Genomic DNA, 15,542 nt, shown 5'->3' on the forward strand with positions numbered 1-15,542 from the left:
GTAAGAAAGGAGTAGATATGACAACAACAAAACAAAAATAAATATTGAAGTGTGGATGACTGAATGAGGATACGCGCTTATTCTTGTTCCATCTACAGCATCATGTGAAGTCTCCATCAACTTTTAACCAACGTGCTTTTGGAGATCAGATCTTACCTAAAACTCTTTTTTATACTGGACCACTGCACACTCTCCCTGTCCAAAACGAAATAAGCAGCAGTGAACTCCAAAACACTGTATTCTTGGACAAGAGTGAGACGTGTGTGAGGCAGTAAAACTGCCGTTCAAAATACCAAATATCGAGAACTAAGGCCAGGCAAAGTTCAGCACAAGTGTTTTATAAAATTGGGGGTCAAGAGTCGATTAGCAAAGACAGCTCATCAGGCTCTCGGTCTGGCGGTTACTTTGACGCTATGAATCTCGCAATAAGTTCCGCATTACATTCGAGTGTGACGCTGTGTTCCGTGTTGCTACCACGCACTGCAGCGGCTTGGAAGAGATTAAATCCAATGAGCTTGTTTGAGATTTGTTTGCGTCATTTTGTTACGTATTTCTTTGCATATATGTATGTATTGAGAATGTTTTGCATGCTTTGTTTGTTACTTTAGTGCTGTAAGAGCCATATTAGACTCGAGATGTGATTCAGTAACGAAAAATGTTGAAATGCTCCTTTAGTTCGGCTACTGACTACGTCATGGCCACCAGCCCTCAGTTGAGGTTAATGGGTCTGCGGATCAAGACCGTTGTGCCAAGTTGAGCACATGTTACTTTATTGTTGAGTAAACCTTTAAAATGCAGTTACTGCCTCTGTGGACTCATTTGGAGTCAAGTTTATTGCCAATACACAGACTGTAACAGTAGCGGTAATGTGGATTACCGGGCAGAGAGAAGATTGCCGCTACAAGTGCCTTTAAATGTATCGTCTCTGTGCCATTTCCCCACTAGTTATTGAACTACTGATGTTTTCAAGCTGTGCAATATCAGCTGTGTGACCGGTCTGCTATTGTATTATACTGTTCAATATTGGGCCTGTTCTTGAGGCTTCCAAGTGTATTTGCTCTGCATTATCGTAATCTGACTCCTTACTTTAGCTGGTATGACAAGAGGTAGGGGTTTCTTTTTGAAATAAATAAAAGGAATATAATAAATAAGAAGCTAAGCACTTGTATACTTTTCAAAAGAAAAAAAAAAGAAGGGAAGCATAGATTTGCAGGCAACTATCTGCTCAGAGACACAGTCACAATCAATTATGACTGTGAATGTTCTAGCTTTGCCTGTTATCCTGGCCTGATTGTGTGTGTGTGTGTGTGTGTGTTTGTTTGATTTAAGTGTGACAGCAAGCAGCATCATATGATGGTGAATACTAAAACAGAACATTACTGTGAACTCTCCATTTTCCACCAACTTCTTCACTACACCCCCCCCCCCCCCCCCCCCCCCTTCGGGCTAAACCACTGTCACGCATGTCATGTTAGCTGTCAAAGGCGCTCTCTGTCCTGTGATCTCTCACCACCCCTTCCCGACTTGTGTCTTCATCTCCTCTCCTTGCCTTCACTCCCTCTTCTTCTTCTGCCTGTTTCTTTGTTCTTTTTGAGGGCCTCTTCCCTCTGCTCTCTCCTCATTTCTCTTCCCTTTCCCTCTGAATTCCTGTCTCCACTCCTCCCAATAACCCCTCTGCCTTTATTCTTCCATTATGGTTTCAAACAATTCAGTGTGGCTGGAAATTAAATCAAACCCAGTGCTGTAAGTGGCCTTAAGTGAAAGAAATCACATCTAGCACATTCCTCTCTAAATCATTCCCTTTTCTACTCCCAACTGTGTTAAACTGATGCATCTGCTTGTGGATACAGACGTTGGCCCTTGACTGATGTGATTGATTGTCCTCTAAGATCCCTGCTACAAAAAGAAACAGCCGTAAAAAGTTGCAAAGAAAGTAAATGTGGTGCAGTGAGCTACTTACTGAACATACTATAAATCAAAGTGTAATCAGCTCAGGGGCAATTTAGAGCCTCCTTTTGCTCCACAAATGTTGTGTTTGAAAAGAATATAATTTATTGGCCCAGGCAGCGTTGACTTATGGTGATTTAAGAGGCTGTAAGAACAGTTGTGATCTATCACAGAGTTTAAGACAACACATAAGATTCACTGAGTCAACCTGCATTATGGTTCGACACTTTGGGAAATGCGCTTATTTGCTTTCCAGCTGAGAACTACTTGAGACTATTGATACCACTCAATGTATGTAACCTGCGATAAATGCGCCACCGCGAGCAGCCGGTTAGCCTCTAATCTGGTTTAACCCTGTTGAATATGTACAAAAGCCAGCAGGTTGTGGTTTTTACGAGTTATGTGACCATTTCTTGGAAGGGCACAGTAGCTCGCTATGCTAAGCTTAGCTAACCGGCTGCTGACACTGCTTCTTTTACCAATCACGGTACGCGCTCTGGAAACGGACTGAAAACAGCTAGCTAGGCTCTATCCAAAGGTTAAAAAAGAACTGCCTACCTGCACTGGTAATTGCCATTGTGTCTTGATTTGTTACTTTGCTCTTCAAGGGATCAAATAAACTAGATATAACATGTTAATTTGGAAGCTTTAGAAATACTGGGAGGCAGATTTTGTTAGCTTTGGATAGAGCCAGGCTAGCCTTTTTCCAGCTGCTCCCAGTGTTTATGCTAAGCTAAGCATATCTTGGGTGTAGCTTCATTAGCATACAAACATGAAAGTGGTATCAATCTTCTCATCTAATACTTGAAAGAAAGAAAGGAATGAAATGCATTTCCCAAAATGCCAAACTATTGCTTCAGAGGAACAGTGCGGCACTTTTTAACTTTCCATCTAGACTTCCACATTTAATGCCAGTAAACTCTGCCCAGTTCAGCCAGAACTAATATAATGCTACAGCAGTCTATTGTAGAGAGTTAATTTCACTTTTATTGCTATGAGGAGCCAGAAAATAGAGGAAAACCTGCAGCAGATTGAATGCTGAAAGGTTAATGAGAGACCGCGCATCATTTAGCAATAAAAACGACTGTAAACTTTTGATAGACTTCTCTGCGCTCAACACGCAATGTGGACTTCTCTTTTTTAACTGCGTTGAACATCGGGACTGTATGTCCTTCTCAGCAGACAGACATGCGTGTGCAGTACATTTGGACACCACACATGCACGAACAGACCACATACCAGTACACACAGTTTGTTTTCTCCTCCCTATAGTTTCCGAGGCCAACCCACAGAGCTGGGACATGGCAGGATTGGAGGGTCGATGTTGGGTTTTGAGTCTGAGGGGTTGGGGTGTGAAAAGACCTGGTTTGACCCCTGTCAGCTCTTTATCCAAACATTCTTTATTTGTTTTTCTACCCCAGCAATCCACCATTCAGCATATTTACACAGCATGTTCGGCAGACAAGTGCCAGCGAACTACATTCAGAAACAATTATCAGCAGTTGGTTGAACATGATGTTGAACTGAGCATTCAAATATTTGACCGGCAGTACTTGCTCCTTTTCTTAACCTTTTGGTGCTCGTAGAACAATCCTGCATGGCAGACCTATGCAAACATATAGACACATGTAGCTTCATCTGTTATCCAGATAAAGCTCTCACTCCTGTCTCTTTCACCTCAGCTGAATGCACTGCATCTGACAGAAATACCTTGAAATACCTCACACAGTTCTTGATGTGCAAGACTTGCTGGCTTCCTCCTTAGTTTTAGAATATTTATGCAAGATTGATAGCACAGGGAGGAGAGCTTTCAGTTGGGCTTAGCCCTTCCACTGATATTTGGGAAGAAAACATGCTACATTATGTGCATGTGTGTGTGTAGTTCAGCCATGGAGATACTTCAAGGGAAAAATGTTGAACCAAACTCAAACCAAAAAACTCACGCTGCCGACGAGAACACAAAGCATAAAAAGGGTTTGTGAGTTGGAGTCTCTGTATTAGTGCATGAGTGAGTAAAAAATGCACATCACGGTCCATGAGAGTGTGCACGCGTGTGAAAAAAATGCTCTCCGCAGATTTGAAGTGCCGTTTTTTTTTGGTCACACGTCATTGATTTCACACTTCAAAGAAGGGTTGATAAATGACACAAAAAAACGCAACTCGTCACTCACTTTCATAGATGTAGAAATGTCACACACTTGAATACATGCATGCACAAACACACACACGCTCACAGTGCAGCAGTAGAAGCAGCAGCAGAAGGTGAGCAGACGCGGCGAGCAGAAGGAATTCATCAGACTGACGTACCGTGGACTCTGGAGCGCTTCTGTCATCCATCTCTCCCTCAGTTCTACATGCAAACTTTATGCCACAGTCCTACACTGTTACTGTACCTCCCCCGTAGTGCTTACCTGGCCAGAGTGCGCAGGTCGGTCAGAGACAGCGGTGCAAACGTGACGGTTGTCATCATGTAGCTTACAATCAGGTAAATATGCAGATGTTTGCAGCTCGTCAGTGAGGTCAAATTAAAGCTACAACTAAATAAGGGCTACAACTAACACACTTTCAGTGTCAATCAAGCTGACAAATATCATCACCCGTTTGTAAAATGTCAGAAAAAAAGTTTGGGTGGAAATTAACCTTTAGTAAAAAGCCGCCATCTTGCACCGCCATATTTCTACAGTAGCCCAGAAAGAACAAACCAAACAGTGGCTCTCGGGCCATTTGTGTTTTCACGTCCGGCCACCGTAGTTCTCCTCCACGCTTGTCACACGGGAGACGTTTCAGTTGGCTGCAATCTCCAACCTCACCGCTAGATGTCGCCAACTCCTACACACTATTCCTTAAATAAAACCCAAAACAGAGACAGAACTGTTGTCCTCTGCATGTGTCAAAGTGCACCTTCAGGAACCATGTTGCCCAAGCGAAAAGTCTTTTTGAGGTAATTAATCATGTCATGATTAACTATATCGCAATGGGAAGGCTGAAACAAAATATAATTTTAGTACGAGAAAAAAGTCACACAACCTTACCTACAGCTAAACGAAAACTTTCAATACCCTTCCTCTTTTCTGACCCCGCCTCCTCCTATAGTTATTTTCATACAGTCCCTCATCGTTTCAACTCAACATATGTTTATTTTGGGGTTCATTTGATTACTTCCAGGTAATTTCTCAGAAATCCTACCACCCTCCTTCCCTCTCACTCTCACAAACACATATTGTAATAATAAAACCCTACCCTCTGTTGTAAAAATGTTATGGGAGTTCACCTGGTTTTGAGCCAAACCAGCACATTCTTGAAGCTGCCTGCTGTTGCAGAAGATGGGAAAAATGTAGAAAAAGAAATGAAGAAATGAAGGAATGAAGGTTATACTTGATTTATTCTGCCTTGTCGGTCCATATCCAGCCACAGATATTGGATGCATAAAATATGGATCAGATTAAAGGTAGAACAATCTTTTCAAAAACTCTGTTCGTTGCACAAATTTAAAATATGCAAAAGTTTAAATCCTCACAACCTAATTTTCTATTAAATATGTGACTCTATAGCATGTATTACAGCAACACGTCGGTTTCTACTCATAGATCACCATAAGCCCTTCAGTGTGGCTGAACAGATATATTCGATGTAGTGAGTTTTGCCAAAGAACTTATCACACGTAACGTATGACGGTTATGCACTGGGAGCTAGTTTCTCCTACATGACGTTCACAGACAAGGTACTTACGCAACAGTCGCAGCAGTGACAGTGTACAGAGACAGCATGTCTGGCTGCAGAAGGCCCCGTACTCATGAGAGAGCCGATGACTTCCAAGAAGCAGCGGTGACGTTGATCACACAGTCTGTACCAGACCCCTGAGCATCACTGGACCACACTCTGCGACGGCTTCTCATATTAGCTTTACCATTTATTTTTTTTATTTTTTTAAAGAGTGAGAGAGGAAGGACAACACTTGTTATTAAAGAGACAGTTCACCCCAAAATCAAAAATACTTTACGTGTAGTGCCTGTAGTGAACTGTCCCTTTAAGGGTGTTGTTGCAGAGCTTTGCCACTAGGGAGCATCAGGGACTGGATAAAAACAGGCGTCTTTTTTACTTTACTGTGCCTGTCTGCAAGTCTTCTTTATTTCTTTGTGTCCCTACTTTTCAGCCTATAAGTACATTTGCCAAACATTAACTGTACCAGGCATAAAACAGAACTCCATAATTACATAAATCCTTTTTGTTCAGTTGAAGCTGACCTACAGGTTTAATATGATACGAGGTGAGATCATCGCACACATCGACTGTATGTATATAAACCAACCGGGCTGTTTGCAGATAGCTTGTTTGTCTCGTCTGCTTTACATTGCAAATACACCCGTGTTTACATTTGCTCCGCACTGACAATGGTCACTATGGGTTACCTTGACTCACAACACAGGTAACCAATCAGAACCCACAGTGGGGGCAGTTCTCTGAAAAAAAAAAAAGAAAAAAAAGAGGAAGCAATAACTGGCCAGGTCTGAAGGGAAGAAGAAGAAAAAAAATCAACACAATCCCCGCTGATCAAAAGCCTGTGTGGAACTTTCCCTGGTGACTGGGAATTCAAGAGAGGAAACTGATCCCAGGTCTGTAAGCAGATGAAGGTTCTCCGTTTGCCAAAAGAGATGAGAACCATTTCCGTTCCTCTTCTGGATCCTCCAGGCAGCTGCAGTTCTGCCACAAACAGACACAAGCTCTAAACACAAGGTAAGCCTTCTTATTGCATGTAAACAGGCCCACTAATCTGTAGAATGACCAGTACTCAGTGGAGCTGAAGTAAAAAGTGCCAGTAGCTCTTCGGCTGACTTTTGGTTGCATGACATGTGCTGGAGGGAAAGTGAAAGTATTTTTCAGAGGGTGCGTGGGAGATTCTGAGCGTGGCGGTTTGACGCACTTTTAAAAACACCCTGCCAGAAAGGTTTAATAAAGAATAGTGTTTCAATACTAATACTACAAATACTACAAATGACAGCTAGCTAAACCTTGAGCACATGTGCACACACACACACACACACGTTTCAATGTGTTCATTTAACAAGGCCCGGTTACCTCAAGCAACAAGAGGGGCTTATCAATTGCTCCCTCTCTTGCCATATACTGTTATCAGCCTGGCCTAGTTCACACACACACACACACACACACACATACACTCTGTGCCCCTTTCTGTCAAACACACACGCACTCTTTCCATCTCTGGCGCTCTCTTTCTCTAACACACACACACGCACAACTGGGGAATGAATGTTATGGGGGCTTATCAGTGTCCTTAGGGGCCTGGCAACCACTTCACAGACTCAGATCCCAGAGCCGAGGCCACAGAGACAAACCTATGTGACCAGAGTACTGATGAACAAATGCTCTGTGCTGTTAGTGACTCTTCTATAGAAGCAGCAGGCTGCAGGGCACGCCAACAATGAACATATATATACTGTATATGTACACATATGTCACAATGGCAGGCAGTGGTGGATAGCCACTCGAAAAAAGAAAAATTGCACGAAAAGACCAAAGGCAAGCAGCATTCGTTATGTTTCCACTACATTTACTGATAGTGACAAAAAGCCTGGCGGCTTGCAGCACTACACCCGGAGCCTGATTTTCAGGTTAGTAAGCAGAGAGTATAGCTGGTAGTTAATTAATAATGTTCAACCTGCACTACAACTCAACACTAATTGACAGTCAGAATAAGCACATGAAAAAAATTTTTTTAAATCTGGCCGTGCTAGTTCATTTTAAAACATATGTGATTTAAATTAAATATATCTCTCCTTGGGCTGCGACTACTTTCTACTCTCAAAGAAAATTGTGAAGAATTACAATCACATTTTCCCAGAGTTCCAGGCGTCTAGACCAGCAGTCTAAAACCTAAAGATAAGATAATCTATACTTACAATCATAGCAGACTTTGAACACCAGCAAATATTCACATTTTAAGAAGCTGGAAAAAGAGAATTTAAACAATTAATCAACTATGAAAACTCCAACAGATGCTGATCAATGTCTGGCTTCTGCTGTAATCCCTCCTTTAATCAAGCTTTGCATAATACAAAGAACATTATAAGAACATTATTTTAATTTTCTCCTCATTAACTTGAAGCTAACCCCCCCCCCCCCCCGTTTTCCCTCGTGTCCTAAGTAAATCATTGAGCACCAAACACGTCAGAGGAAGTCAAGTTTTGACAAGGCCATTGCAGGCCGATGATGTTGGCAGCGGTTTGGCACAGGAATTCAGGAAGCGGTGCCTCCTAACTGAGCTGTGCTTCCTGTGTGATAACTGACCCAAACATGTTGTGCCTCTATCACACACACACACACACACACATAAAGACAAAGCGCGCTCAGACACTGTGAGCATACCAAGACTCTTTCAACTACACTGCGGATTAATGGGATTAAAATGTAGGCGCTCAATGACGTTTATTTCCTTGGATGCGATTTGTTCACATTTGTACACAAAACCTAAATGCCGGCGTGACCTTCAACAGAGGAGGACTGAGGGTGAGTGCAGGTGTGCAAACGGTGTTTACAGCTCGAGTTTGACATTCGTGAGGAGGAGGCTGCTGTTCAGCAGCAACAGAAAAGACTGAATTCACTACCGGTGGTTAACTTCAACCTCAAAAAAATGACCTAAAAATAAAAAGCGCAGCGATGGTCAGGGGACTGGAGCCGAGCGATTAAAAAGGAATTAACTTGGCCAGAGGACAAGGGAGGAAGCGAAGAAAAACAAGTGACGAGGAGAGAATAACGGGGAGTAGAGGAGAGGAGTTGGTTTAGTTTTGTTCCGAATGCCCCCTTCACAGTCATGTTGTGAGGAATGTGCACGCAACGCCCCGAAACCTTGAGCGATGTGCAAAGACATGACGTTTCAACTTCAACACCAGCTGCCTCCCCCCTACTCGTACCACACACACACACACACACACACACGCACACACACAGAGCCTGTCACACATTGCAGTGCAAACACTTCCTTCCTGTTGCTGGTTGAGCCTCTTTTGGTAGCGAGATAAGAGCAAAAGCATGAGATGTATATGAAAGAGGGAAGCAAACTGTGCTGGTTTCTCTGCTCCTCAGATCACAGTGACCACATTTCTTTATTTGGACATTTTATTTTAAAAGTCGAACTGGTTACCACCTGACATTCACTGCAGGTGTGGCGTGCTCACTTTGTGTTTTGCCTCCAACGGCTTACACATTTGCTCTCGTTTCTCTCTCTGTTCTTATCTGGCAGGTTCAGTCAGACCACAGGACAGTTAGCAACCCCCCCACTTCCTCATCGAAAGTCGAAGCAGAGCGAGCGAACGCAAGTTTCCTGTGACGCCTCCGTGTCTCTGGTCAATTGGTTTACTCACGTCCCTCTTCCACTGCGCTGCATGGAAAGAGACCGGCCTCGTCGCATCCTGGGAGGGGGGGGAGCTCTCTGGTAGATCTACGCCGACAGTCAACTGTTCATCTGAAGATACTCTCCAAAACCTGGATCTGTCAGGGCACAAAAACACACCAGACCTCAGTTATTAATAGTCTTCAGAGGAAAGCTGCGATGCAGTCTTCACACAGTTAAGGTTGTGTGTGGGTTTGGGGTTTTTCCACCATGCTGCAGCAGTCAGACCTCATCTTTGACTTCGCCAGTGACCATGTCAATATGTCGCAGGTGAGTAAATGTTAAGCAGAGATGCATTGCTTTGTGTGTCGAGGCAGAGCCCACGTTTCAATCTGACAAATCTGCTTTCCCTTAATCTCATTTTCTTTGTGTTGCAGTTGGGGGGTTACTTGGATTACCCTGCAGTGATTGTGGAGCAGGTGCCCCATCCACACCTGCTCTCATATACAGGTCTAGCATGTGAACAGTCACAGACAGAGCATCACCAGCAGCTGTTCAAAGGTCAGTGCAGACAACACACACACACACACGCTCCAGCCTTTCTTTACCTGTCACGGTTAATGACTGAAGCTCACCTGTCGTGCAATAGTCCAAACAAACGGTTATTAAACTCTCTAAGCTTTGTTCTGTTCAAATTCTACGAAATACAAATTCTCATCAGTCAAATAAGCCTGGGACTGCACATGCGCAGTCGCAACCGTCGTCGCACATGGCCCACCCTCTGCAAAGATTCAGGAAGTGAAACAAAACATCACTGGGCTGCTTGTCCCTATGAAAGACCGTTAATGAATCATATTAGGATGTAGACCTGGTCGATTCGGGCTACAGCACACATGCTATGGCTTGTTCCTCACCAATGCTGGGAATTAAAAGTAAGTTATATCACTGTATCGGGTTGTTTTTCCCCCCCAACTTTATTGTGGTTGAAGCGAGCAGTTGGAAGTTGGGCATGGCGAGGCTCGGTTAACTTGGCTAACGGTGACTGACACCGCTCGCGGACTGTCATGTTCAATTAACCTCAACATTGCAACCGTGTCTGGGCAACAACTTACCCGCCGTGTTTCTTTAAGCTCGGCTATTTGTTTTGAGTGGTCGTTAGCTGGTTTTTCTGGGCGGTAGAACGTGTTTGGACCCACGGCACACAGCTGTTAGCTAGCAGATGCTTTCGAGCTGCCTGCCTCACAGCCTGCTCACGTCACATAAATAAATGCGCACAAAACAAATAGTCCTTTTTGAAAATGCTTTGGTTCCGAGGTATACATGTGGTTATGTTCACAGAAACCCACAGCTGCACATATTGTTATTAAAGTAAAATCACTATAAGCGGTGAAATAAACACTCCGATATTAGTAGGCTGGTATTTATTTAACTGAAGTTCAATGCGTGAAGTGAAACAGTAACGTTAGGTTAAGCTTTGCAGTTTGGAGCCACGGCAAATAATTAATAAACGTCCTGCTCAATCATCCGTTTGGGTCATTAAAGGATAAGTTCACCCAAACTCCAAAAATAACATTTTCTCTCTGTCTTAGCTCTCGTGCAGTGATTCCTGACCCCGTGACAGGTTGAGGAGCAGCTATTTGGAGCTGTCTAATATATTAATTGCCACAACAACCAGCACACCTCACTTTCTTACCAACATGAATCAGTTAGAGCACCTCGGCCCCAAAATTTGTAATTGAAAGTGTGTGAAAACTAGTTAGCAAGCAGCAAAGAGTTGAAAGTCAAAGTAATGGATACATGTGAATGCAGACTTGACCGAATATAATGGAAAAACAAGGCTACTATCAAACATTGACAGATACTGGATCACTTTGTCTTTTATGAATTCATATGTGCAGCCACAGATCCATCTCAACCACAATTTTCTCTGTGGTGAAATACAATTGAACAAATCCAGGAAAGCCCATCCCCTCTTTTGAGGGGGTACAATGAAGGGGGACTTGAACCCATCTGATAGGGCTGTAGAGGCAAGTCTAATCCTCTAATCACAACAACTGTAATATTATATCCTGTGATTATTATACATCATGATATGAAAATATTAATGGAAACCAGAAAGGAATCCCTGCTTTTGGGTAGGCTTACTCATCAAATTAAATACCTAACATATCACGGAGATTTATGGCTAGATATCTCCAGCGGTGAGAGGATTTTTAGTGTAATTTGCCGTCAAGCTTTGTCCTCGGTGCTTCTCGCGTTTGATTATCCTCTTCCTAAATTCCATCCTCCTCCGCCTGCTAAAAGAAATTTTTTGTGTGTTCCTCCCTTCTCTGTCGTCTGCAGTGGAGCAATGTGAGAGCGGAGAGGAGGAGACCATGGAGACACTTGTCGCTGCCGACTCGCTCCTCAACATGGACTGCCCTGACACCCTCTCCCTGGAACACTACTGTAAGCACACACACAGCCGAGTTAGCGCTGCTCACATGCACACTAACAGAGTGGAGAAGATGCCCCGATAAAACATCACCGCCGCTTCCTCATGTAGGACATGTCTGACTGCGAGGTGTTATTTTTAGACGCGGTGGTCACAGTGCTGTTCTCTCTCATTAAATCTGCTTATGGCCCCTCCCCCCACAGCCCAGACCTTCTTACCATCACTGGGTGATGTCATCACTACTCCTGTTACCCAGGTGACTGTGTCAGCGGAGGGGATTGTGGGAGCTTTTGACCCGCCACAGTGGCACTTGTTGCACACAAACAAGCCTGCGGCACAGCTGCAGTCCAAAAAGAGAGGTCCGTTACCTTCTGGGTTATCATCTTATCTGAATTATGGTTTTTCTGTGAATAATTGTGTGATTTTATTGGATTACTTGGAAATTACCTGCTTTTATTCTCCGAATGCTCAGGGAGGAAAGCTCGACATAGAAGGGCAGAGTCTCCCACACCAGACATTATAGTGAAGAAGGACAAATACAACAAAGGTATTGTGACACACAACAAAATTAGCATGCGTGAATGTGATGGCAATTCTACATGTTGGTCTCTCGTGTCTGAATTCATTTTCCGTGTTGTTTGTCCGTCTTTCCTTTTCCATCATGTGTCCCCGTGTTTGTGCTTCAGGAGGAAACACGCTGTACCTGTGGCAGTTCCTGATGGAGTTGCTGCAGGACCGACAGGTCTGCCCCCGCTACATTAAATGGACCAATCCCCACTCAGGAATCTTCAAGTTGGTCAACTCCAAAGCAGTGGCCCGACTCTGGGGCAAACACAAGAACAAGCCGGATATGAATTATGAGACGATGGGCAGAGCACTCAGGTAAACGACCAAGAGAGGGCTAAGGCGGCTCAAAAATGTCATCTCTGTATGTTCTTGTCTTTATTTTGATCAAAATATACGTGTGTGTAGATGCGTGGTTTGTTTTGTTAATGCTGAACCTTTGTGTTCGTGTAGGTACTACTACCAGAGAGGCATACTGAATAAGGTTGAAGGCCAGCGTCTCGTCTACCAGTTCACCTCGCTGCCTAAAGATATGATTTATATCACAGATGGAGATAGCATGAAAGAGGAAGACGACGACGATCACGACGACATCAGTGGCAACGATGAGGCCGTGAGTGAAGACTCGGATGCCAGCACTATACCTTCTAGTGACCAGTCGGTTGAGGAGGAAGACTCCCACCCGCCACAGAAGAAAACGTCCTCCTGCTCCTTCCGAGGCCCGCCCACCCAGCGGACCAGGCCGGCCCCCAGGCCCTCAGGCCAGCGCGAAACCGTCCTGAGGCCCGCCAGCACCAGCCTGATCCAGGAGCAGCATTTGCCTATTGTGTCCGCGGAGATGCTGCGAAGCCTGCAGAACCTGCAGAAGGTCCAGTCCCTGCAGCCCGCGGGCCACGCCTCGGTCTTCAAAACAGCTCAGCTGCTGGGGAGTCTGTGCGAGCGACAGGCCGCCGCTGAGACGGCTGTGGACGGTGAGGGTGCGCGGGAGATGCCCGATGGAAGGTCACACCCGGGACCCAAAACTTCCCAAGTGGAGGCTCCACAGCTGGTGCCCCTAACTAGCTCTCACCAATAAAAAAAAAAAAAAAAGCTATCGCCCCCCCCCCCAGGAACACACACATGCACACACACTCCACTGACTCAGGACCAGTTACAGAGCCGCACTTTGCTGCGGCGACGTCTGCACACCAGGGCCTGTGTTTGTTAAGAGTGGGAGTCTTGATCTAGGATCATTTTTTTTACATTATGAATTTGTAACAAAAGTAATTCTAGATCACTACTTTCCTCCCTGAGTTGGCAGCAAACCCACAACATTTCACAGTTCACTGTCCCAAGAGACTTCAAAAGCTCACGTGCTTTGTCTCAGCCTTCTGTCCTGCTCTCTAGCTGTTAACCCCACAAGACACCAAAGACAGACATGCACTGGAACCTACAGCCTCTCTGCACCTTCTGCAGATACACCCTCTGCTTGCACTTCACCTCCAGCGTCACGGAGCGAATAGTCCGATCAGTACACTGTGCCCTCCTTCTCTTCCTTTTGCTCTCGCTCTTTCCCACTCTTTGTTTTTTTTTTCTATCACATGCTGAATCATTCCTCTGCCTTGAAAATGGCTTTGCACTAATGTTTATCCCTGCTGTACGTTTTCTTCTCTTAAGTGCCTGACGATCTCAGTCCATCCTGTCCCTGCTTCCTGTGTTCCTGATAATCAAGAGGTTATTGAGGGAAAACATTCCATATTATTGTTGTTGTTATTATTTTTTAAGATTACTGAATTATGTTTGTGTTGTGAAATGTTGAAAACAAGGGATCACTGTTATTTCTAGAATAGTAATTTAGCACTGCTGCTGTTTGTAGTTGATGTATCTACTCGGTGGACTTTCCTTTTGTCGACAATCACCAGTGAAATGGCCTTTTATTTAGCTGCTCCTGTAGAGTCGTACAGCTACTATTTAGCCTTTCTCCTCTTCGTACGTTCTCTTTAGTTATTACATGTGTATACACAAATGCATATATGGACCTCTGAAGCCTTGATATCTTTATGTATTGTGTGTCATATACTGTGTCTGTGAACTTGCTTGACTTTGTGCCTTGTTGCCATTTTCTCCCTCAGGTTCGTACAAAAATTTTGTTTTTCTGCACCGACTATATGCTCTATGCAAGGAGTAAAACGGCTGGCCCTTTTTATAATGGAGTAATGCTAGAAGTAGTGTTTTCCCTTCAGTTGATCGGAGTTCAGCCTCACACACCTCACTCCAAATGAAAACTGAGCTTTCAAGATTCAAGCGGACTTCTGTGAGGCTGAACCTGGTTTGGGAGACGCTTGTAACTGCCTTTGTCCCCAGAGAACCTTATGCAAAACTGTTTTCACTTTATTACCGATTAAGCCATTTATTTGGAAATCCCCTCGCTTTGCCTTATCTGGAGCTCTTTTGATACTGTAAGTTTCACTGATATTATATAAGCTTGTAGCGGAGGGAGAGGTGGAGCTTTTGTTGCCTTACTCTGGTGTGTTTGCTTTCATGCAGTCCAGAGGTGTTGAAAAGATAATGGTCTATTATATAAAATAAACTTAATTTTGTCATTGTCTGTCTGAAATTCATCGTCAACTCATTTACTCACCAGCATACAGTACTGTAGTACTGTGCTTAAGCACAACTTTGAGGTACTTGGACTTCATGCTACTTATTACTTCTACTCCACTACCATTCACAGGGAGATATTGTACTTCCTGCTGCATGTTATATATTTTACAGGTTTATGTACTAGTTACTTTGCCGATACAGATATAATATCTTAATACAAAATATGATCAAGAAATAGATTGTTTTGATCCCTGTAGGGAAATTCTCCAATATAATGTAAATAAAACGACCCTCACCGTTACCATTAAAGTGATGTACACATTAATGTGTCAATAATTATGATGCAATTATATAATGTATATTATTCTGAAATGAGCCAGTCTGCATCATGAGTACTTTCACTATCTGTACTTTAAGTATATTTTGATGCTATACTTTCGTACTTTTGCTCAAGTACAGTTATGAATGCAGGACTTATACTTGAGTATTTAACAAAGTATATGCTGTGGTATTGGTACATATACTTAAGTAAATTATCTGAATGCTTCTTCCAATACTGCTACTCTATTCCCCACTCCATTTCAAAGGGAATTTTTTTTACTCCACTACATTTGACAGCTATGGTAACTAGATACTTTGATATAGATCAAAATATTTCTGACAAAA

The 15,542-nt window shown here is 43.6% G+C and overlaps 1 protein-coding gene across 1 annotated transcript; it reads left to right on the forward strand.

Annotated features, from left to right (window-relative positions):
• The first annotated feature begins 9,398 nt into the window (after nt 1-9,398).
• LOC142956150 (ETS-related transcription factor Elf-1-like) lies at nt 9,399-14,880 on the forward strand. The gene is made up of 7 exons (XM_076097543.1): nt 9,399-9,625; nt 9,733-9,856; nt 11,639-11,743; nt 11,933-12,088; nt 12,202-12,276; nt 12,416-12,611; nt 12,747-14,880. The coding sequence occupies exons 1-7, from the start codon at nt 9,566-9,568 to the stop codon at nt 13,366-13,368; spliced, it is 1,338 nt and encodes a 445-aa protein (XP_075953658.1). The 5' UTR covers nt 9,399-9,565; the 3' UTR covers nt 13,369-14,880.
• Nucleotides 14,881-15,542: the final 662 nt, after the last annotated feature.

The sequence above is a fragment of the Anarhichas minor genome, unplaced genomic scaffold (assembly GCF_050575085.1).
Source record: "Anarhichas minor isolate MPS153535 unplaced genomic scaffold, ASM5057508v1 ptg000024l, whole genome shotgun sequence".
Taxonomy (NCBI): Eukaryota; Metazoa; Chordata; class Actinopteri; order Perciformes; family Anarhichadidae; genus Anarhichas; species Anarhichas minor.